Raw genomic sequence first — 22018 nt, 5'->3', positions numbered from 1 at the left:
TGATTGCCTTTTTACGATAAATTTCCAGGCATAGAATTCCTGAGAGAAAGGAGATGTCAGGTTGTTAATGGCTTCCGAGGAGATGTCTTTAAACACAAGTCATAAATCTGTCCAGGAAGAGAAAATAAATTCACGTGGAAAACCCACAGGATCTTAGCCGTGTCCCAGGGGAACAGGCTGGAGCTACCAGGCCACGTGTCCAGATCATCCCCGCTATGGGGCAAGAGTGATTGTTATTAAGCTGGTGATGGTGGTCTCATGGCTGTATGCACTGATCTCGACCCTCCTAATTCTGCCTTCCTAGATCTCCATCCTTTGTCAGGGCAGAGCCAGATGGCCGTGTCCCAGGTGAGTTCCTAATTTACCCCCTACTTTGTTTCCAGTGAATTTGAGGCAGCAATTAGGAAATTATATTGCAGCCTTGAAAAATCTATTAGTCCTCTTAGCTCTGGCTGTTTTCTGTTCAACCTGTCATCCACCTCAGATTCTCCAATCCTTCCCCTCCCCAGCAAAAAAAAAAGAGAAAAAAAAAAAGGAACAAGATAGAAAGGAAAAGACTTTTAAAATCTACTTCTTACTCTTGGGACTGCTCTTCTTTTTTTTCTTTTCCTTCTCAGAGAAGATTGTTTAAATACATAGACTCATCTTGCTTTTTCTATTTCTTCACTTTCAGTTCACTTTTTGCTTTTTCATTATGTTTGAAATAATGAAAGTAAATCCATGTCTCATGTTCCAATATGCATAAAAACAGTATCCAAAAGATCCCTACTTCTCTCCCCAGTACCACATCTTCCTCGCAGATGCCCACTGTTAACAATTTGGTGATAAGGTGCTGTAGATGCATTTACGTCAATTTAACTAAAAATAGACATATGTGTAACATGTGTTTTTGCACAAGTGCCATCACACTCCCATACCCATCTTGCTTTTCCCACCTGATTATATTCTGGGTTTTGTCCCTCATCAGTACATAAAGATTATTTCAGTTCCTATTTCGTGGTATAGAAGTATCATTTAACTATTTCTCTACAAATGGACACTTAGATTTTTAATTTTCTTTTCTATTATATACAGTGCCTCATGAACAACTTTCTATGTATCTCTTGGCCCATTAGTACAGGTATTTATGGAGAATACACCTGGAAGTAGGATTTTTGAATCAAAGGTGTTCACACTTTAAATTTGCTCTTCCAAATCCTGGACTAATTGCTGCTTTCACAAAATTTTAAAGAGCAGATAATTTCTGTGTTCAACTTTTCCAGGCTGTTAAAAGGTGAAAAGGAATCCAGTACATGTTATGATGCCAGTTAACTTAAATTCAAGGAAGGTACTACAAGAAAGCAAAAAGTGAAAGACCACTTTCACTTAAGAATATGGATGCCAAAATTCTAAAAGCATGTTCTGAATAGAGCATTAATAAATTGAATTGAGTCTTTTAAAAAGTACTCTGTGCATATGGCAAAAAATTCAAACAAAACTTTGTTCATCAAAAGGTGAAAAATAATTTTCCCTCTCACCCTGTCTTTGTGTCTCCTTCATTTTTTCATGCATTCTTCCGAAAATCATGTGTGCCTATTTATCTATCTTGATATGAATCCCTTTTTCTTTTCTTCTTTTCGCATATTACAGCACATTCTAGTCCTTTTCATGATCATTCCATTTCATTGCTCAACCCCGGGTTTTCTCACCCCTGCCCTCTTGACCTTTGGGCAAGATAATGCTGTGTTGTGGAGGGCTGCCATGTGCATTGGAGGATATTTAGCAACATCGATGGCCTCTACCCTCTAGATGCCAGTGCCCCCCCCCCCACTGCCCACCTTGTTTTGACAGTGGGCTAAGGAGGAGTGTGCTGTTGCAGGAAATGTTGACCTTCAGGGATGTGTTTGTGGACTTCACCCTGGAGGAGTGGCAGCAGCTGGACGCCACTCAGAAGAACCTCTGCAAGGATGTCATGCTGGAGAACTACAGCCACCTTGTCTCCGTGGGTGAGGGACCCTTCACAGGGTGACTGGAACGCACCCCCCGGGGCTCCCTCTCTGTCGGCTGCTGCAGCTCAGGGGTGTCTGGGCCCTGAATGAATCGGGCCTCAGGCTCAGGGTCAAGAATCCATAATGGCGTTTGCACCCTGCACGGGATGTCTGTGCTCTCACCTTCTTTGTGGATGGTCTGCACTGAGGGCCCACTAGCTGGGCTCACGGGGCAGTCACCGAGGCAAGACCATCTCTGCCCTGCAAGGATGGGCCTCAGTTCCGGAATGCCTCATGTGTCAATTAGAAAGTCCTCTGTCATTTCCCCTTAACAGGATTCCTCGTGGCCCAACCAGGTAGGACCTTCAGGTTGGGACAAGGAGAAGAGGAGGCCAGGATGGCAGCTGGAGAAAGCCCAACACGGAGGTGTCCAGGTGAGCCCGTGCCGGGCCAGTTGGGCCAGGGCAAGGGGACCTGGTGGGTCAGGGAGAGCTTGGCCTCGGGGGCGCACCCAGGAGTTCTTCTCAGAAACCCCAGACTTGGGGACACAATTCGGGTCTGATGGAACGAGCTGCTGTGATAGCCACACGATGCCCCACCTGCTGCCCCTCTGCAGCCCCTTGTTCTTGGGGTTCAGACAGAGGCAGCCACTGCTGTTCTGTAGATCCCGTCTCCACCGTCCGGCATCTGGGTGGCTAGGGAGACGTGCCCAGCCTTGTCTCCTTCCTCCTCCCTCTCCTTTCTGGAAGCTGTTGGGACTTTCCCCATCTCTTGGGCATTTGTGTGTTCATCAGAAGACAAGCAGATGGAGGGGTGATGTTTCCTCTTTACTTGGCATACTGTGGGCCCTCGAAGTCTGAAACGCAGAGTCTTTAACCTCAGGGAAATTATCCTACCTGGTTTACTGGAGTTGGGATGGACAAAAAAAAAAGCTTTGCTAGTGGCCTGCAGCTCTACCAGGCAAGTGAGAATGGTCTCATGGAGATTGTCCTCCAATATTTATAATGATATAATATCAATCCTATACAAACCCTTTAGGAAAATAAGGAGGAAATAATTCCCAGCAAGTTTTTTAGACCAGCATTACCCTGACACCTGACCAAGAAATTAAAGGGAAAGAAAAGTACAGACCAATAAATCTCATGAATATTGATGTACAAACCCTTGACAAAATATTTAGCAAATGGAATCCAATAATATTTGAAAATGAATGCAAGGTTAACATTCAGAATTCAATTTAATTAAATATATTAACAGAATAAAGGCAAAAGCATATGATCATCTCAATGGTTACAGGAAAATAATATGGCAAAATTAATATATGTTCATGATTTTAAAAAATCCCTTAATAAACTAGGAATAGAAAGGAACTTCCTCAGTCTGTTAAAGGGCATTTATAAAACGCCAACACCATATTGAATGGTACAAGCCTAAACACTTTCTCTCAAGCTCATTAATTCTTTCCTTGGTTGTAATGAATCTATGATGAGCCTGGCATCCCTAGGAGTAAGACTGATGGGCACCAACAGAATTGCAGTTTAATATTACAATCAGAAAAGGGCAAGATTTGGGAATTCCCTGGCCTAACCAGGGACTAACCACTGGACTCCGCGTTTCCATTGCAGGGGGCTCGAGTTCGATCCCTGGTCAGAGAACTAAGATCCTGCAAGCCAGCTGGTACGGCGAAAAATAAAAAAAAAAAAAAGGCAAGATTCAAAGAGAGAAGTCTGAGGGCAAATGCTTCATTAAAAAGTGAGGGTCCCTTGCTGAGTTCCCAGACCTGAGCCAAATTTTAGATCTGGAACCAATTGTCTAGAGAGGTGCCCATGTCCCTTATAGGAAGAACCCTACAACATTGTAGCAAACATAAAATACTTACCTTAGTCCCTTTCCGAGGGAACCTATGGCCATTTATCTGGGTGACTATGGTCATTGGGGAAAAGGGAATATTTTTAGGACTATTGGACACAGCTTTCTGAGTTGACATTAATACCCAGATATGCAAAGCATCACCATGGCCCTCCTGTTAAGAGTGGGGGCTTACTGGGTACAGGTGTTACACTGAGTCCTCGCTTAAACCTGATTCACAGTGGCCCACTGCACATGCAGACCCATCCAGTGGTGATTTCCTCAGTCTTCTAGTGTATAATTGGAATTCATATACTTATCAGTTGGACCATTTACTACCTCTCTCCTCACCTGTAATGTTTGTTAGCTGATAATTTATGTAACAGTATTCAGTGGTTACAGTGTAAAGAACTATGGAGATAACTTATTTTTACCCAAAAAAATCACACACAGATATTACAATCACAGGATACCCATTTTTAAGATGCAAAACCTATACTCAAAACCATACACTCAGACAACCACATGGAAAAGGAATAGGGAATATATAGACATATGTGAAAATGGGGTCATTTTAAGAAGAGAATTGTGTCACATATTAAAGACAAAGCTGAATGGGAAAATGGATTGGAAAACAGAATCTACTATGCACAAGATCATTTTATGGGTAGTTTCTGCAGACGACATTTAAAAAATTAAAAACTCAATAATCCTACCACCCAAACGATAATCTGGATAATCTGCTTAATAATTTGTTGTATTTCCTTCCGAGCTTTTTGTTCTGTGTCTACCTATACACACACACCTACAACAGATACAAATATAAAACAAATATATTTGTATACATATATATGTGCAAATAATTTTACTCAGCATAAAACTGCTACTTTTCTGCCATCCAGAGTCACTGATATAATGGTGCATTATCCATCCTTGATGTATTTTTTTATAATGTAAACTATGTGGTACATTGTTTTATGTTTTTTCACTTAGCCAATTACCATGAACATTTCCCCAAATCCTCAAACATGAAAAAATTTTTCATTAGTGTATACTATTCTATCTTATTGATATGTCAGTTTTTAATCAATTGACTATTGGATATTCAATTTATTTTTTTTCTATTTTAAATAGTATTATGTTAAGGTAGATAAGCTGAAAATTAAAGAACTTTTACTGACTAATAAAATGAGGCATAAATGTAACCATAAAATGATTACCCTTAAATATTAAGTTATAAGCACTGTTCCTAAGTGAGGTGTGTCAAAGCTTAATATATGCCTTTTCTGTAAGGGGTTTGCATTTCTGCACTGAAAGTGTTGATGAATATGTGTGAGATCTCCTGTTTGAGCTCCTTTGTTTCAGGGATCATGATGACTCATCCTCCGTCACACCACTTAAGGAAGCAATTTTTCTATTTTGTTTAAGAAGTAAACTGGGAGTTTGCCCTAGCTAGGATTAACAATTTTTGCTTTATATTTTTCTTTCAAAAATGTCATCCTCTACTCCACAGTGAACATATCTTAATTATTGAGTGCTTGTTTGCAACCTCTGCACCTTTCACACAAAATGTGTGGTATAGACTATGGAACATATTTCTCTCATAATTTCTAACACAGTTTTCTAAACTCATTAAATTCTTTGTTTTTCCTCAGCATAAATACTCTGATAGGTCAGCATAAATACTCTGATAGGCAAGGATATTTAAATTCTTTCTAAAGTCTTTTCCACATCAATATATTCACAGTTTTGCCACTTTTGAATTCTCTGGTATACAGTTCTCCACTTGTGTAAGAATTCTGCATGAAAAATTGATCACATTTATTATATCCTTCTGGAATTATACTTTTGTGCCTTTTATTAAGTTAAATGAACATTAAATAATATATGAAGAGTTTTTGACATTTTTTGATATTTATAAGGTTACTCCCCAGGATGAATTGATATATAATATAATGAGGTGTAACTAGTGAAATTATCTCACAGTAAAGTATCTTAATAGGTTTTCTCTCCTGTATGACTTTTCTGATGTTTAATGAGTGTTGACTTCCCACTGAAGGCTTTGCCACATTCTCTGCATTCATAAGGTTTCTCTCCTGTATGAGTTCTGTGATGTACAATGAGAGTTGATTTCACACTGAAGGCTTTGCCACATTCACTACATTCATAGGGTTTTTCTCCTGTATGAATTCTCTGATATTTAATGAGAGTTGATTTCCTACTGAATGCTTTCCTACAGTCACTGCATTCATAGGGTCTCTCTCCTGTATGAATTCTCTGATGTTTAGTCAGTGGTGACTTTTCACTGAAGGCTTTCCCACATTCGTTGCATTTATAGGGTTTTTCTCCTGTATGAGTTCTCTGATGTACAATAAGGGTTGACTTCTCACCAAATGCTTTCCCACATCTTCTGCATTCATAAGGTTTCTCTCCTGTATGAGTTCTCTGATGGACAGAGAGGTGTGATTTTCCACTGAAAGTCTTCCCACATATGCTGCATTCATAGGGTTTCTCTCCTGTATGAACTCTCTGATGAACAGAAAGGTGTGACTTTCCCCTGAAGACTTTTCCGCATTTACTGCACTCATAAGGTTTCTCTTTTGTATGAGTTCCTTGATGTTTAATGGGGGTGGGCGTCTCATCAAAGGCTTTCCCATGTTTATTGCACTCAGGTTTCTCACCTGTATGAGTCCTTTGGTGTGTAAGGCTGGACTTCCCACATTTGATAGCTTCATAAAATGCTTGTCTAATGTGTGTTTTTTCATGTCTAATAAGGTGATATGAACTCTTAAAAGCTTTTGCACATTCACCACATACAAATGGTTTCTCTCCTGTATGAGTTCGCTGATGTTTAATCAGAGTTGACTTCTGGATAAATGTTTTCCCACATTCACTGCATTCATACGGCTTCTCCCCTGTATGAGTTCTCTGGTGTGCAATGAGGGTTGACTTTTGGCTGAAGGTTTTTGCACATTCACAGCATTCGTAAGGTTTCTCTCTGGTGTGAGTTCTCTGATGTACAACAAGGTTTGCTTTCTGGATAAATACTTTTCCACATTCAGAACATTTATAGAGTTTCTCCCCAGTTTGAATTCTTGGACTTTTATTAAGGGATTGCTTATGGTGGAAGGCTTTTCCATGTTCATTAAGCTCAAAGAATTTCTCTCCAGGTTGAGCTTTATCAAGATTAGAATGGAAGCATAATTTCCAATATGCCTTACATTCATCATCTTTCTTTCTTACATAGCTTCTACTTTGACTAAGAAAATTTAAATTATGTTTTGAACACTTTCCCCATGAATCATATTTAGGGAGTCTTTGTCTTATAGAAACAAAGTTTGTGCTTGGATAAATGATTTTTCTGTATGTTCTGAATTTTGGGCCACTTCCATCCTTCAGTGTTTCCTTATCAACGGATGCAGCTTGCCACAGAGGTTTGTCTTGGCTTTCCTTATGATTATCTGTTGGGTCACCAACTTGCCAGAATTCTAGGGAAAAAAATGCAATGAATCATCAAACTTGTAAATATTTCTTCTATAATGTTATGGCATAAAATTCATTCATAAATGCCCTGCTGTGAACTCCTATTAATGGACCTGAGCTGACGTGGATGAAACCTCCCTATGCTCCACCACCACCACCTCCCTCAACTGTAAATACAAACAAATGCTGGCCCACATTTAACAGAAAATAATTTAATACCCAGTCAAGCTCAAAACCAAGAAAAGAAAGTTTTTAGGTGTCAAAACTGAAGTGAGAGTTTAAAGGGATGGGGTGAACAGAAACTGAAGGTTGAAGATTTGCAGGGGAATCCAGACCACAGGGCACAAATGTTCAGGAAACTAGAATATAATTTGCACTAAAAGTAGGAGCCACAAAGGGCATCCATGTGTGTTAAACAGGAACTAGAAAGATTCCCCACTGGTCAAGGAAACTGGAAAGAAGGATGTTATATATAAGAAATCAAAAGCCTGATATGATACTATATATAGAAATCCCTAAAGACTCCACACAAAAACTACTAGAACTGATAAATTCAGCATGGTAGCAGGATACAAGATTAACATCCAGAAATCAGTTACATTTCTTTACACTAACAGTGAAATATCAGAAAGGGAAAGTAAATAAACAACCCCTCTTAAAATCACATCAAAGGGGAAGGCGGAAGATGGCGGAAGAGTAAGACGCGGAGATCACCTTCCTCCCCACAGATACACCAGAAATACATCTACACGTGGAACAACTCCTACAGAACACCTACTGAAGGCTGGCAGAAGACCTCAGACCTCCCAAAAGGCAAGAAACTCCCCACGTACCTGGGTAGGGCAAAAGTAAAAAAGAAAAAACAGAGACAAAAGAATAGGGACGGCACCTGCACCAGTGGGAGGGAGCTGTGAAGGAGGAAAAGTTTCCACACACTAGGAAGCCCCTTCGCGGGCGGAGACTGCGGGAGGCGGAGGGGGGAGCTTCGAAGCCGCGGAGGAGTGCACAGCAACGGGTGCGGAGGGCAAAGCGGGGAGATTCCCGCACAGAGGATCGGTGCCGACCGGCACTCACCAGCCCGAGAGGCTTGTCTGCTCACCCGCCGGCGTGGGCGGGGCTGCGAGCTGAGGCTCTGAGGCTCGGGTTCCGGTTTCGGACGGAGCGCAGGGAGAGGACTGGGGTTGGCGGCTTGAACATAGCCTGAAGGGGTTAGTGCACCACGGCTAGCCGGGAGGGAGTCCGGGGAAAAGTCTGCACCTGCCGAAGAGGCAGGAGACTTTTCCTTCCCTCTTTGTTTCCTGGGGCGTGAGGAGAGGGGTTTAAGAACGCTGCTTAAAGGAACTCCAGAGACGGGAGTGAGCCGCGGCTAAAAGCGCGAACCCCAGAGACGGGCGCGAGCCGCAGCTAAAAGCGCGGACCCCAGAGACGGGCGGGAGACGTTAAGGCTGCTGCTGCCGCCACCAAGGGGCCTGTGTGCGAGCACAGGTCACCCTCCACACCCCTCTTCTGCGGAGCCTGTGCAGCCCGCCACTGCCAGGTTCCCGGGATCCAGGGACAACTTCCCCGGGAGAACGCACAGCGCGCCTCAGGCTGGTGCAAAGTCACGCCGGCCTTTGCCACCGCAGGCCCGCCCCGCACTCCGTGCCCCTCCCTACCCGCCGGCCTGAGTGCGCCAGAGCCCCCGAATCAGCGGCTCTTTTAACCCCATCCTGTCTGAGCAAAAAACAGATGCCCTCCAGCGACCTACACGCAGTGGCAGGGCCAAATCCAAAGCTGAGCCCTGGGAGCTGTGAGAACAAAGAAGAGAAAGGGAAATCTCTCCCAGCAGCCTCAGAAGCAGCGGATTAAAGCTCCACAATCAACTTGATATACCCTGCATCTGTGGAATACCTGAATAGACAACCAAACATCCCAAATTAAGGAAGTGGACTTTAGGAGCAAGATCTATGATTTTTTCCCTTTTCCTCTTCTTGTGAATGTGTATGTGTATGCTTCTGTGTGAGATCTTGTCTGTATAGTCTTGCTTCCACCATTTGTCCTAGGGTTCTATCCGTCCATGTTTTTTTTTTAAATTTTTTTTCTTAATAATTAATTTTAATAACGTAATTATACTTTACCTTCGTTCTTTCTTTCTTTCTTTCTTTCTTTCCTTCCTTCCCTCCTTTAGACAACGAATCATCCCAAATTGAGGAGGTGGTCTCTGACAGCAAGATTTATGATTTTTCCCCATTTACCTCTTTTAGTGAGGGTGTATGTGTATGCTTCTGTGTAAGATTTTGTCTGTATAGCTTTGCTTACAACATTTGTCCTAAGGTTCTATCCGTCCCTTTTTTTTTTCTAAATAAGAATTTTTTAATTCAATAACTTTATTATACTTTATTTTATTTTCACTGTATCTTCTTTCTTTCTGTCTTTTTTCCTTCTTTCCCTCCTTCCTTCCTTCCTCCCTCCCTCCCTCCCTCCTTTCTTTCCTTCTTGCCTTCTTTGCTTCTTTGCTTCTTTCTTTCTTTCTTCCTTCCTTCCTACCCTCCTTTCCTTCTTTCTTTCCTCATACTTCTACTAATTCCCTCTACTTTTTCTCCCTTTTATCCTGAGCCGTGTGGATGAAAAGCTCTTGGTGCTCCAGCCAGGAGGCAGGGCTCTGCCTCTGAGGTAGGAGAGCCAACTTCAGGACACTGGTCCACAAGAGACCTCCCAGCTCCACATAATATCAAACGGCGAAAATCTCCCAGAGACCTCCATCTTAACACCAGCACCCAGCTTCACTCAATGACCAGCAAGCCACAGTGCTGGAAAACCTATGCCAAACAACTAGCAAAATAGGAACACAACCCCACCCATTAGCAGAGAGGCTGCCTAAAATCATAAGGCCACAGACACCCCAAAACACACCACCAGATGTGAACCTGCCCACTAGAGAGACAAGATCCAGCCTCATCCACCACAACACAGGCACTAGTCCCCTCCACCAGGAAGCCTACACAACCCACTGAACCAACCTTAGCCACTGGAGACAGACATCAAAAACAGGAGGAACTACAAACCTGCAGCCTGCAAAAAGGAGACCCCAAACACAGCAAGATAAGCAAAATGAGAAGACAGAAAAACACACAGCAAACAAAGGAGCAAGATAAAAATGCACCAGACCTAACAAATGAAGAGGAAATAGGCAGTCTACCTGAAAAAGAATTCAGAATAATGATAGTAAGCTTGATCCGAAATCTTGGAGATAGAATGGACAATAGAATGGACAAAATGCAAGAATCAGTTAACAAGGACCTAGAAGAACTAAAGATGAAACAAGCAACGATGAACAACACAATAGATGAAATTAAAAGTACTCTAGATGGGATCAATAGCAGAATAACTGAGGCAGAAGAACGGATAAGTGACCTGGAAGATAAAATAGTGGAAATAACTACTGCAGAGCAGAATAAAGAAAAAAGAATGAAAAGAACTGAGGACAGTCTCAGAGACCTCTGGGACAACATTAAATGCACCAACATTCGAATTATAGGGGTTCCAGAAGAAGAAGAGAAAAAGAAAGGGACTGAGAAAATATTTGAAGAGATTATAGTTGAAAACTTCCCTGATATGGGAAAGGAAATAGTTAATCAAGTCCAGGAAGCACGGAGAGTCCCATGCAGGATAAATACAAGGAGAAATACGCCAAGACACATATTAATCAAACTGTCAAAAATTAAATACAAAGAAAGCATATTAAAAGCAGCAAGGGAAAAACAACAAATAACACATAAGGGAATCCACATAAGGTTAACAGCTGATCTCTCAGCAGAAACCCTACAAGCCAGAAGGGAGTGGCAGGACATACTGAAAGTGATGAAGGATAAAAACCTGCAGCCAAGACTACTCTACCCAGCAAGGATCTCATTCAGATTTGATGGAGAAATTAAAACCTTTACAGACAAGCAAAAGCTGAGAGAGTTCAGCACCACCAAACCAGCTTTACAACAAATGCTAAAGGATCTTCTCTAGGCAAGAAACACAAGAGAAGGAAAAGGCCTATAATAACGAACCCAAAACAATTTAGAAAATGGGAATAGGAACATACACATTGATAATTACCTTAAATGTAAATGGACTAAATGCTCCCACCAAAAGACACAGATTAGCTGAATGGATACAAAAACAAGACCCTTATATATGCTGTCTACAAGACACCCACTTCAGACCTAGAGACACATACAGACTGAAAGTAAGGGGATGGAAAAAGATATTCCATGCAAACGGAATCCAAAAGAAAGCTGGAGTAGCAATTCTCATATGCGACAAAATAGACTTTAAAATAAAGAGTATTAGAAGAGACAAAGAAGGACACTACATAATGATCAAGGGATCAATCCAAGAAGAAGATATAACAATTGTAACTATTTATGCACCCAACATAGGAGCACCTCAATACATAAGGCAAATACTAACAGCCATAAAAGGGGAAATCGACAGTAACACATTCATAGTAGGGGACTTAAACACCCCACTTTCACCCATGGACAGATCATCCAAAATGAAAATAAATAAGGAAACACAAACTTTAAATGATACATTAAACAAGATGGACTTAATCGATATTTATAGGACACTCCATCCAAAAACAACAGAATACACATTTTTCTCAAGTGCTCATGGAACATTCTCCAGGATAGATCATATCTTAGGTCACAAATCAAGCCTTGGTAAATTTAAGAAAATTGAAATTGTATCAAGTATCTTTTCTGACCACAACGCCATGAGACTAGATATCAATTACAGGAAAAGATCTGTAAAAAATACAAACACATGGAGGCTAAACAATACACTACTTAATAATGAAGTGATCACTGAAGAAATCAAAGAGGAAATAAAAAAATACCTAGAAACAAATGACAATGGAGACACAACGACCCAAAACCTGTGGGATGCAGCAAAAGCAGTTCTAAGGGGGAAGTTTATAGCAACACAAGCCCACCTTAAGAAGCAGGAAACATCTCGAATAAACAACCTAACCTTGCACCTCAAGCAATTAGAGAAAGAAGAACAAAAAAACCCCAAAGCTAGCAGAAGGAAAGAAATCATAAAAATCATATCAGAAATAAATGAAAAAGAAATGAAGGAAACAATAGCAAAGATCAATAAAACTAAAAGCTGGTTCTTTGAGAAGATAAACAAAATAGATAAACCACTAGCCACACTCATCAAGAAAAAAAGGGAGAAGACTCAAATCAATAGAATTAGAAATGAAAAAGGAGAGGTAACAACTGACACTGCAGAAATAAAAGAGATCATGAGAGATTACTACAAGCAACTCTATGCCAATAAAATGGACAATCTGGAAGAAATGGACAAATGCTTAGAAATGCACAACGTGCCAAGACTGAATCAGGAAGAAATAGAAAATATGAACAGACCAATCACAAGCACTGAAATTGAAACTGTGATTAAAAATCTTCCAACAAACAAAAGCCCAGGACCAGATGGCTTCACAGGCGAATTCTATCAAACATTTAGAGAAGAGCTAACACCTATCCTTCTCAAACTCTTCCAAAATATAGCAGAGGGAGGAACCCTCCCAAACTCCTTCTACGAGGCCACCATCACCTTGATACCAAAACCAGACAAGGATGTCACAAAGAAAGAAAACTACAGGCCAATATCACTGATGAACATAGATGCAAAAATCCTCAACAAATTACTAGCAAACAGAATCCAACAGCACATTAAAAGGATCATACACCATGATCAAGTGGGGTTTATTCCAGGAATGCAAGGATTCTTCAATATACGCAAATCTATCAATGTGATAAACCATATTAACAAACTGAAGGAGAAAAACCATATGATCATCTCAATAGATGCAGAGAAAGCTTTTGACAAAATTCAACACCCATTTATGATAAAAACCCTGCAGAAAGTAGGCATAGAGGGAACTTTCCTCAACATAATAAAGGCCATATATGACAAGCCCACAGCCAACATCATCCTCAATGGTGAAAAACTGAAAGCATTTCCACTAAGATCAGGAACAAGACAAGGTTGCCCACTCTCACCACTCTTATTCAACATAGTTTTGGAAGTTTTAGCCACAGCAATCAGAGAAGAAAAGGAAATAAAAGGAATCCAAATCAGAAAAGAAGAAGTAAAGCTGTCACTTTTTGCAGATGACATGATCCTATACATAGAGAACCCTAAAGATGCTACCAGAAAACTACTAGAGCTAATCAATGAATTTGGTAAACTAGCAGGATACAAAATTAATGCACAGAAATCTCTGGCATTCCTATATACTAATGATGAAAAATCTGAAAGTGAAATCAAGAAAACACCCCCTTTTACCATTGCAACAAAAAGAATAAAATATCTAGGAATAAACCTACACAAGGAGACAAAAGACCTGTATGCAGAAAATTATAAGACACTGATGAAAGAAATTAAAGATGATACAAATAGATGGAGAGATATACCATGTTCTTGGATTGGAAGAATCAACATTGTGAAAATGACTCTACTACCCAAAGCAATCTATAGATTCAATGCAATCCCTATCAAACTACCACTCGCATTTTTACAGAACTAGAACAAAAAATTTTGCAATTTGTATGGAAACACAAAAGACCCCGAATAGCCAAAGCAATCTTGAGAACGAAAGAAGGAACTGGAGGAATCAGGCTCCCTGACTTCAGACTATACTACAAAGCTACAGTTATCAAGACAGTATGGTACTGGCACAAAAACAGAAAGATAGATCAATGGAACAGGATAGAAAGCCCAGAGATAAACCCATGCACATATGGACACCTTATCTTTGATAAAGGTGGCAGTAATGTACAGTGGAGAAAGGACAGCCTCTTCAATAAGTGGTGCTGGGAAAACTGGACAGGTACATGTAAAAGTATGAGATTAGATCACTCCCTAACACCATACACAAAAATAAGCTCAAAATGGATTAAAGACCTAAATGTAAGGCCAGAAACTATCAAACTCTTAGAGGAAAACATAGGCAGAACACTCTATGACATAAATCACAGCAAGATCCTTTCTGACCCACCTCCTAGAGTAATGGAAATAAAAACAAAAATAAACAAATGGGACCTAATGAAACTTCAAAGCTTTTGCACAGCAAAGGAAACCATAAACAAGACCAAAAGACAACCCTCAGAATGGGAGAAAATATTTGCAAATGAAGCAACCGACAAAGGATTAATCTCCAAAATTTACAAGCAGCTCATGCAGCTCAATAACAAGAAAACAAACAACCCAATCCAAAAATGAGCAGAAGACCTAAATAGACATTTCTCCAAAGAAGATATACAGACTGCCAACAAACACATGAAAGAATGCTCAACATCATTAATCATTAGAGAAATGCAAATCAAAACTACAATGAGATATCATCTCACACCAGTCAGAATGGCCATCATCAAAAAATCTAGAATCAATAAATGCTGGAGAGGGTGTGGAGAAAAGGGAACACTCTTCAACTGCTGGTGGGAATGTGAATTGGTTCAGCCACTATGGAGAACAGTATGGAGGTTCCTTAAAAAACTACAAATAGAACTACCATATGACCCAGCAATCCCACTACTGGGCATATACCCTGAGAAAACCAAAATTCAAAAAGAGTCATGTACCAAAATGTTCATTGCAGCTCTATTTACAATAGCCCGGAGATGGAAACAACCTAAGTGCCCATCATCGGATGAATGGATAAAGAAGATGTGGCACATATATACAATGGAATATTACTCAGCCATAAAAAGAAACGAAATTGACCTATTTGTAATGAGGTGGATAGACCCAGAGTCTGTCATACAGAGTGAAGTAAGTCAGAAAGAGAAAGACAAATACCGTATCCTAACACATATATATGGAATTTAAGAAAAAATGTCATGAAGAACCTAGGGGTAAGACAGGAATAAAGACACAGACCTACTGGAGAATGGACTTAAGGATATGGGGAGGGGGAAGGGTGAGCCATGACAAAGCGAGAGAGAGGCATGGACATATATACACTAACAAACGTAAGGTAGATAGCTAGTGGGAAGCAGCCGCATAGCACAGGGATATCAGCTCCGTGCTTTGTGACCGCCTGGAGGGGTGGGATAGGGAGGGTGGGAGGGAGGGAGACGCAAGAGGGAAGAGATATGGGAACATATGTATATGTATAACTGATTCACTTTGTTATAAAGCAGAAACTAACACACCATTGTAAAGCAATTATACCCCAATAAAGATGTTAAAAAAAAAAAGCATGATATTGGCACAAAAACAGATATATGAATCAATGGAACAGAATAGAGAGCCCAGAAATAAACCCACACACCTACAGTCAATTAATATTTGACAAAGCAGCCAAGAATATACAGTGGAGAAAAGACAGTCTCTTCAGCAAGGTGTTTTGGCAAAGTTGGGCAGCTGCATGTAAATCAATGAAGTTAGAACACACCCTCACACCACACACAAAAATAAACTCAAAATAGCTTGAAGACTTAAATATAAAACAGGACACCATAAAACTCCTAGAAGAGAACATTCTCTGACATAAATCCTACCAATGTTTTCTTAGGTCAGTCTACCAAGGCAATAGAAATGAAAGCAGAAATAAACAAATGGAACCTAATCAAACATTAGCTTTTGCACAGCAAAGGAAACCATAAACAAAATGAAAAGACAACCTATGAAATGGGAGAAAATATTTACAAGTGATGTGACCGACAAGGGCTTAATTTCCAAAATATACAAAGAGCTCATACAACTCAATAACAAAAAAACAAACGGCCTAATAAAAAAAATGGGCAGACCTAAATAGACATTTCTCCAAAGAAGACATACAGATGGCCAATAGGCACATGAAAAGATGCTCAACATCGCTAATTATTAGAGAAATGCAAATCAAAACTACAATGAGGTACCACCTCGCACCGGTCAGAATGGCCATCATTAAAAAGTCTACAAATAACAAAAGCTGCATTAGGATGTGGAAAAAAGGGAACCCTTCTATACTGTTGGTGGGAATGTAACTTGGTGCAGCCACTATGGAGAACAGTATGGAGGTTCCTCTAAAAACTAAAAATAGAGTTGCTATATGATCCAGCAATCCCACTCCTGGGCATATATCTGGACAAAACTATAATTCGAAAAGATATATGCACACCTATGTTCATAGCAGCACTATTAATAATAGCTAAGATATGGAAGCAACCTAAATGTCCATTGATAGATGAATGGATAAAGAAGATGTTGCATACACACACACACACACACACACACACACACACACACACACACACACACTGAAATATTACTCAGCCATAAAAAGAATGAAATAATGCCATTTGAAGCAACATGGATGGACCTAGAGATTATCATACTAAGTGAAGTCACAAAGAGAAAGACAAATGCCATATGATATCACTTATATGTGGAATCTAAAATATGACACAAATGAACCTATCTATGAAACAGAAACAGACTCACAGACATAGAGAACAGACTTGTGGTCTGTTCCAGGGTCTCTGTGCCAAGGTGGAGGGGGCACGGGGGAGGGATGGATTGGGAGTTTGGGACTAGCAGATGCAAACTATTATGTATAGAATGGATAAACAACAAGGTCCTACTGTATATCACAGGGAACTATATTCAATATGCTGTCATAAACCATAATGGAAAAGAATATATATGTATAACTGAGTTACTTTGCTGTACAGAAGAAATTAAACACAACATTGTAAATCACCTATACTTAAATAAAATTTAAAAAAATCAAAAGCCTAGTTCTATAACTCAATCCAAATGATTATAAGTGTAGTACAGAGCCCATAAGCTGAAAAATTAAACTAAAAATTGGTCCTGTATTAGTAGGTTCCTAGTAGTGGCAAGCTTTCCAAAAGGTATATTATGTTTTTATAGCTTAGGAATCACAGGATATCTATGGAATACCAATTTTCACTGAAGAGTTCACAGTAAAAAATTAACAACTTCACAAGGAAATGACCCGTCATGAAAGAGAATCAGCAGATACATTTAAAGATACTCACATTCCTAGAACTGTAGCTAGTAGAACCATGTGAACTTCAAAATAAATATATTTCAACTATTCAAAGAAATAAGGTAAGAACTAGACTATGGGGGAAAAAACTAGGAAAATTATATACAGGCATTATTTTAAAAACTCTAAATAAAGAGGTTGAACAGTAGATAGAAGTTGAACTTCTAACTACTACTTCTATCTAGTCACAGATAAAGACAGATTTAACAAATTAGATGACAGATCTTGAGAAATCACCCAAAATGCAGCATGAAGAGCTAACAATGGAAATATGGTAAGAGAAATAGAGAAATGATAAGTTCCAAAATAGGTTTAATACCAAATCCAAATGGAAGACTAGAGAAAAAGGGAGAGGGGGCAATATGCCAAGAAACGGGTTAACAGAGCAACCCTGAGACTGCTATACTTAGACAGGGAAGCTTGCAAGGTTGGCCCTTGGCTGCCATCTGGGAATCTGGAGTTCAGGAATGTCCCCACCACTGCCTAACGGATATGGCTGCTTGTACAAACAATGTGATTTAAGCAGAACATTTCCTTTCCTTCTGGGGGTCTGGAATTTTGGTATGTGCTAGGCAGTCTGTGATGTGAGGACGCTGACCGAGTCTCTAATGGGCTTCCCTGGGCATAAACATCACACACATGTTGCTGCACTTTCACTGCTGGGAGAAGTGTGCCCTGTGTGACCCTAGGTGGGAGGGATAGAGCATAAGGAACCCTGTACATGGAGTCCTCCAGATTCTGCTAATGTCTTTTTCCCTTATGCTCTAGTTGTATATCCTTACTATATCACTGTAATAAATTTTAGCTGTAAATACAACTAGATGCCAAGTCCTGGGAGTCCCTCTCGAGAATCTCTGAATGTGGTAGTGGTCTTGGGGGACCCCCAATCTAGGCAATATTTGAAGAAACAATGACTGGCAGTTTTCTGGTATGGAAGAAAGGCATGTATCCTACTCTTAAATGTCCAGAGTCCTGAGTGTGGTAAATAAAAGCAAATCTGTACCTAGACACAGTTCTGTGTAACTGTAAGACTTTAAGAAAGTACGTATTGAAAGCTACCATGAAGAAATTTTAAAAATCACCTATAAAGAAACAATTAGGTCAGCAATAGATTTCATCAGATAAAAAAGAAGCCAAAAGATTACATATTTTCAAAGTCCTAAGAGAAGATGTCACCTTAGAACTCTATCCCCAGATAAATTATTGCAATGAAAGATGACAAAATAAAGATGTTTTTGGACAAGAAAAGACAGAGAATTTGCCACAAACAAAGCCTGCTAAGAATAATGCTTAATATTGAATTATTCAGGAGGAAAATGACCAAAGGGGAAAAAGGCAGGGGGGAAGGTAAAGAAAATCCAGCAAAGGCAGGAAAAAAGAGGTAAAGGAAAAGCAGGATATCTAGAAAATACAATAAAATAAGAAATACAAATAAAGTAGTAGCACAATAAATATTAATCCCATTAATTATAGGCCAACCATATTAAATTGTACTTTTAAAAATCAGCTATAAGTTTTCAAAAGACAATTAGAGCAAAAAGAAAGAAATGTTGAAAATAAAATCATAGAAATATACTTGGCACTTAACCAAAGGAAAATTGGTAAAACAATGCTTATGTTATACAAAACAGAATGACCTGGATGCCAAAAGCAAGTAAGGACAGAATATGACAATATTATAAAGCAATTTCACTTACATAGATGCAAAACTCTTAAACATACAAGGCAAATTGATTCTATTTATGACAGAAAAAAAGGTTATACATCTAGTAATGTTGAAAATGTATATACCCTACTATGTATTCCACTTATAGTTATACCAGAGAGAAATTCTGCAAATATGTACATGTACAAGAATGGCAACAAGATATTAGAAACAACCAAATGTCCAGCAATAGAGGCTTGGATTGATGGACTGTGATACTCAGATGTTGGAATGCTATGCAGGAGTGAAAAATGAATGAACTAAATCTAACATATCAGCATAGCTAAACTCAAAGGGTAACACTGCATACCGAAAGAAAGCTGTAGAAAGACCCCTATGGTTCTAGAGCACTAATCTGGTAAATTTACAAAAAAGAATGCTATATTGATTACAGATGCAAATTTATGTAGTAAAAGTTTAAAAACATGGGTTAGAAAGATAATGCACCAAATTCACGATATTGTTTGCCTGGGGTGGGAATGAAGGGAGCAGGATTCAGGAGAGGAAAAGGGAGGCTTCACCTTTAACTGTAAACCTCTATTTCTTTTATAAACACAAAACCACCGCCACCAAATGACAAAATCTTAGCACTTGCTAATTCTGGGAGGTAACTACAAGGGTATTTGTTATGACTATGATTTTCTATACTTTTCTGCAGTTTTAAGAGAAATGCCTTAAGGCAGGGCTTCTGGAACAGTGGAGTGAGGACCTTAGTAAATCCTCTTCCCCATAAAAGCAATGAAAATACTGGCAAAATTATCAAAATCTGTCATTTCAGGACTTTGGAAATTAACCAAAGGCACACAACAGATTAAAAATCATTTATTCAAGAAGAACCAGTGAACCTCACTAAGAGCAGCCAAGTGTGTGGTTTTCCACTTGGTGCTACTTTCCCCCACCCCCACCTCCACCCCAAACCCCTGGCTCCTCAGCTCTGTGGTCCGGAAGCAGTGAAAACTGGCATTGTTACAGCAACTGAAGGGAGTTCCACCAAAAGCCTCATCTCCAGAGTGCTGTCATTACTTGACCTAACTTGGAGCTCAGCTCCAAGAAAGAAGGGAGAGTATATGGTAACACCAATCCCCATGAAGAAATAAACAGCACCAGTAAAGGTAATGTGCAGCAAAGTGTTAACAAGTCAGGCCTGGCTCCTGCCTGAAGTTTGGGAATGCAGATTGTGGAATGTTCCCTATGATGATAAGATGATTTTTTGCCTGCCTGGGGCACTGAACACCTGATTTTCTTCTGGGTAACTAGATGCCTGGCGGTGCCTATTTTTAGTGGGTCAATTTGGAATCTCCCACAGACAAAGTGAAAAGGGCTTTCTATAAAGCCTTACTTGCCGCTTGGACTTGAATTGCAGCTGTCTAGCCCTGTAGCATCTTGGCTTTGCACGAGAAAGGAGCAACTATCCCTGCGGGGATTTGTCTCCTCTACCAAGTGCCCAGCAATGCTGGTGAAAATGAACCCCTATTAGGACACATGAAGAAATGCCAGCAAGCATTGAAATAAAGGGGAAAAAATCTTACAAGCTTACAGATAGAAAAAAAATGATACCAAGTATCAATAATCAGAATAGGCTTCAGAGTTCTCAAAAGGAAAATTACAATCAGAAGACAATGGAACAATGCCTTCAAAAGTCTAAGGGAAAGAAATGTCCATCCTAGAACTCTACCCCAACCAAGCTCAACTCTCCATCTTGGATGAGGATTCAACACTTTCAGATATTCAAAAATCTCAAAAAATTTACCTCCCATGGACCTACATTCTTTCTTAGGAAAGTACTGGAAGAATGTGCTCCAGTGAAATGTGGAAAAAGGCATGGCATAAAGCAAACGAAGGAATCCAACAATGCAGAAAGTGGAGGGAATTACCAGAATGATGGTGAAGAGATGTCAGGATGGTAGCTGAGCAAACAGGAATGAGGATAATCCACCCAGAAGGAAGTGATCAGAGGCCTCCAGAGAAACTCAGGGGTATGACATTGATGGGACACTTGAAGCTCTGAAAGCATTCAGAATCACTCTAGACAACTGGTCATGTTTAAGTTAAACTGGTGATAAGTACATAGCGAAAGAAGCAAATGAAAGAAACAAGACAATTTTTAACCAAAGGAAACTAAAAGTTATGCAGAAAAGGTAAATTAATCATAGATGACTACATGGCTAAGCTGTCTATAGTGTTTATATGGTCATTATATTATAAACAGTAGTACTGATGTAAACCAAATTTATGGTATAATCATATTGGGAACATGGGAGAACAAGAAGTTTTTGTGTTCCAAAGAAGACATAGAGATGGCCAACAGGCACGTGAAAAGATATTCAACATCACTAATCATCAGGGAAATGCAAATCAAAATCACAATGAGATACCACCTCACACCTGTCAGAATGGCTACCATCAGAAAGAACACAAATAACAAATGTTGGTGAGGATGTGGAGAAAAGGGGACCCTTGTACACTGTTGGCAGGAATGCAAACTGGTGCAGCCACTATGGAAGACACTATGGAGGTTCCTCAAAAAGTCAAAAATAGAAACTACCATATGATCCAGTAATTCCACTCCTGGGTATACATCTGAAGAAAACGAAAACACTAATTTGAAAAGATACATGCATGTCAATGTTCATAACAGCATTATTTACAATAGCCAAGACATGGAAGCAACCTAAGTGTCCATCAAGAGATGAATGGATAAGGAAGATACACACACACACACATACATACATACACACACACATATACATGCAATGGAATATTACTTAGCTATAAAAAGGAATGAAATTTTGCCATCTGTAAGAACATGGATGGGCCTGGAGGGTATTATGCTTAGTGAAATAAGTCAGACAGGGAAAGACAAATACCGTGTTTTTGCTTAAATGTGGAATCTAAAAACTAAAACAAATGAATATAACAAAACAGAAACAGACTGACAGATACTGAGAACAATTTAGTTGTTACCAATTGGGA

The 22018-nt window shown here is 39.7% G+C and overlaps 2 protein-coding genes across 2 annotated transcripts in view; one reads left to right on the top strand and one right to left on the bottom strand.

The window, feature by feature from the left end:
* Window positions 1-258: 258 nt before the first annotated feature.
* KRBOX4 (KRAB box domain containing 4) lies at window positions 259-3694 on the top strand. Its single transcript, XM_060001795.2, has 4 exons — window positions 259-348; window positions 1859-1985; window positions 2303-2401; window positions 3593-3694. Exons 1-4 carry the CDS (start codon window positions 259-261, stop codon window positions 3658-3660), a joined length of 384 nt encoding a protein of 127 aa, XP_059857778.2. The 3' UTR covers window positions 3661-3694.
* Window positions 3695-4966: 1272 nt separating this feature from the next.
* The window catches only part of ZNF674 (zinc finger protein 674), a 34470-nt gene continuing 17418 nt past the window's right edge, over window positions 4967-22018 (bottom strand). Inside the window, exon 4 of the mRNA XM_060002980.1 lies at window positions 4967-7303. Within this exon, the coding sequence (XP_059858963.1) occupies window positions 5811-7303 (1493 nt within the window). The 3' untranslated portion in view covers window positions 4967-5810. The remainder of the gene's footprint in view (window positions 7304-22018) is intronic.

Source organism: Delphinus delphis, chromosome X, assembly GCF_949987515.2.
Source record: "Delphinus delphis chromosome X, mDelDel1.2, whole genome shotgun sequence".
In the NCBI taxonomy this organism is placed as follows: Eukaryota; Metazoa; Chordata; class Mammalia; order Artiodactyla; family Delphinidae; genus Delphinus; species Delphinus delphis.
Note: the sequence above shows the minus strand (reverse complement) of the source record. Positions and strands in the feature narration are given on the sequence as shown.

Excerpts from the sequence above, each read along its gene's own strand:
- KRBOX4 (XM_060001795.2), top strand. The coding sequence starts at position 259 with ATGGCTGTATGCACTGATCTCGACCCTCCTAATTCTGCCTTCCTAGAT. Across the intron at positions 349-1,858 it reads GCCAGATGGCCGTGTCCCAG|GAAATGTTGACCTTCAGGGA; the intron begins GTGAGTTCCTAA and ends GTGCTGTTGCAG. Across the intron at positions 2,402-3,592 it reads CCCAACACGGAGGTGTCCAG|GGGGCTCGAGTTCGATCCCT; the intron begins GTGAGCCCGTGC and ends TTTCCATTGCAG.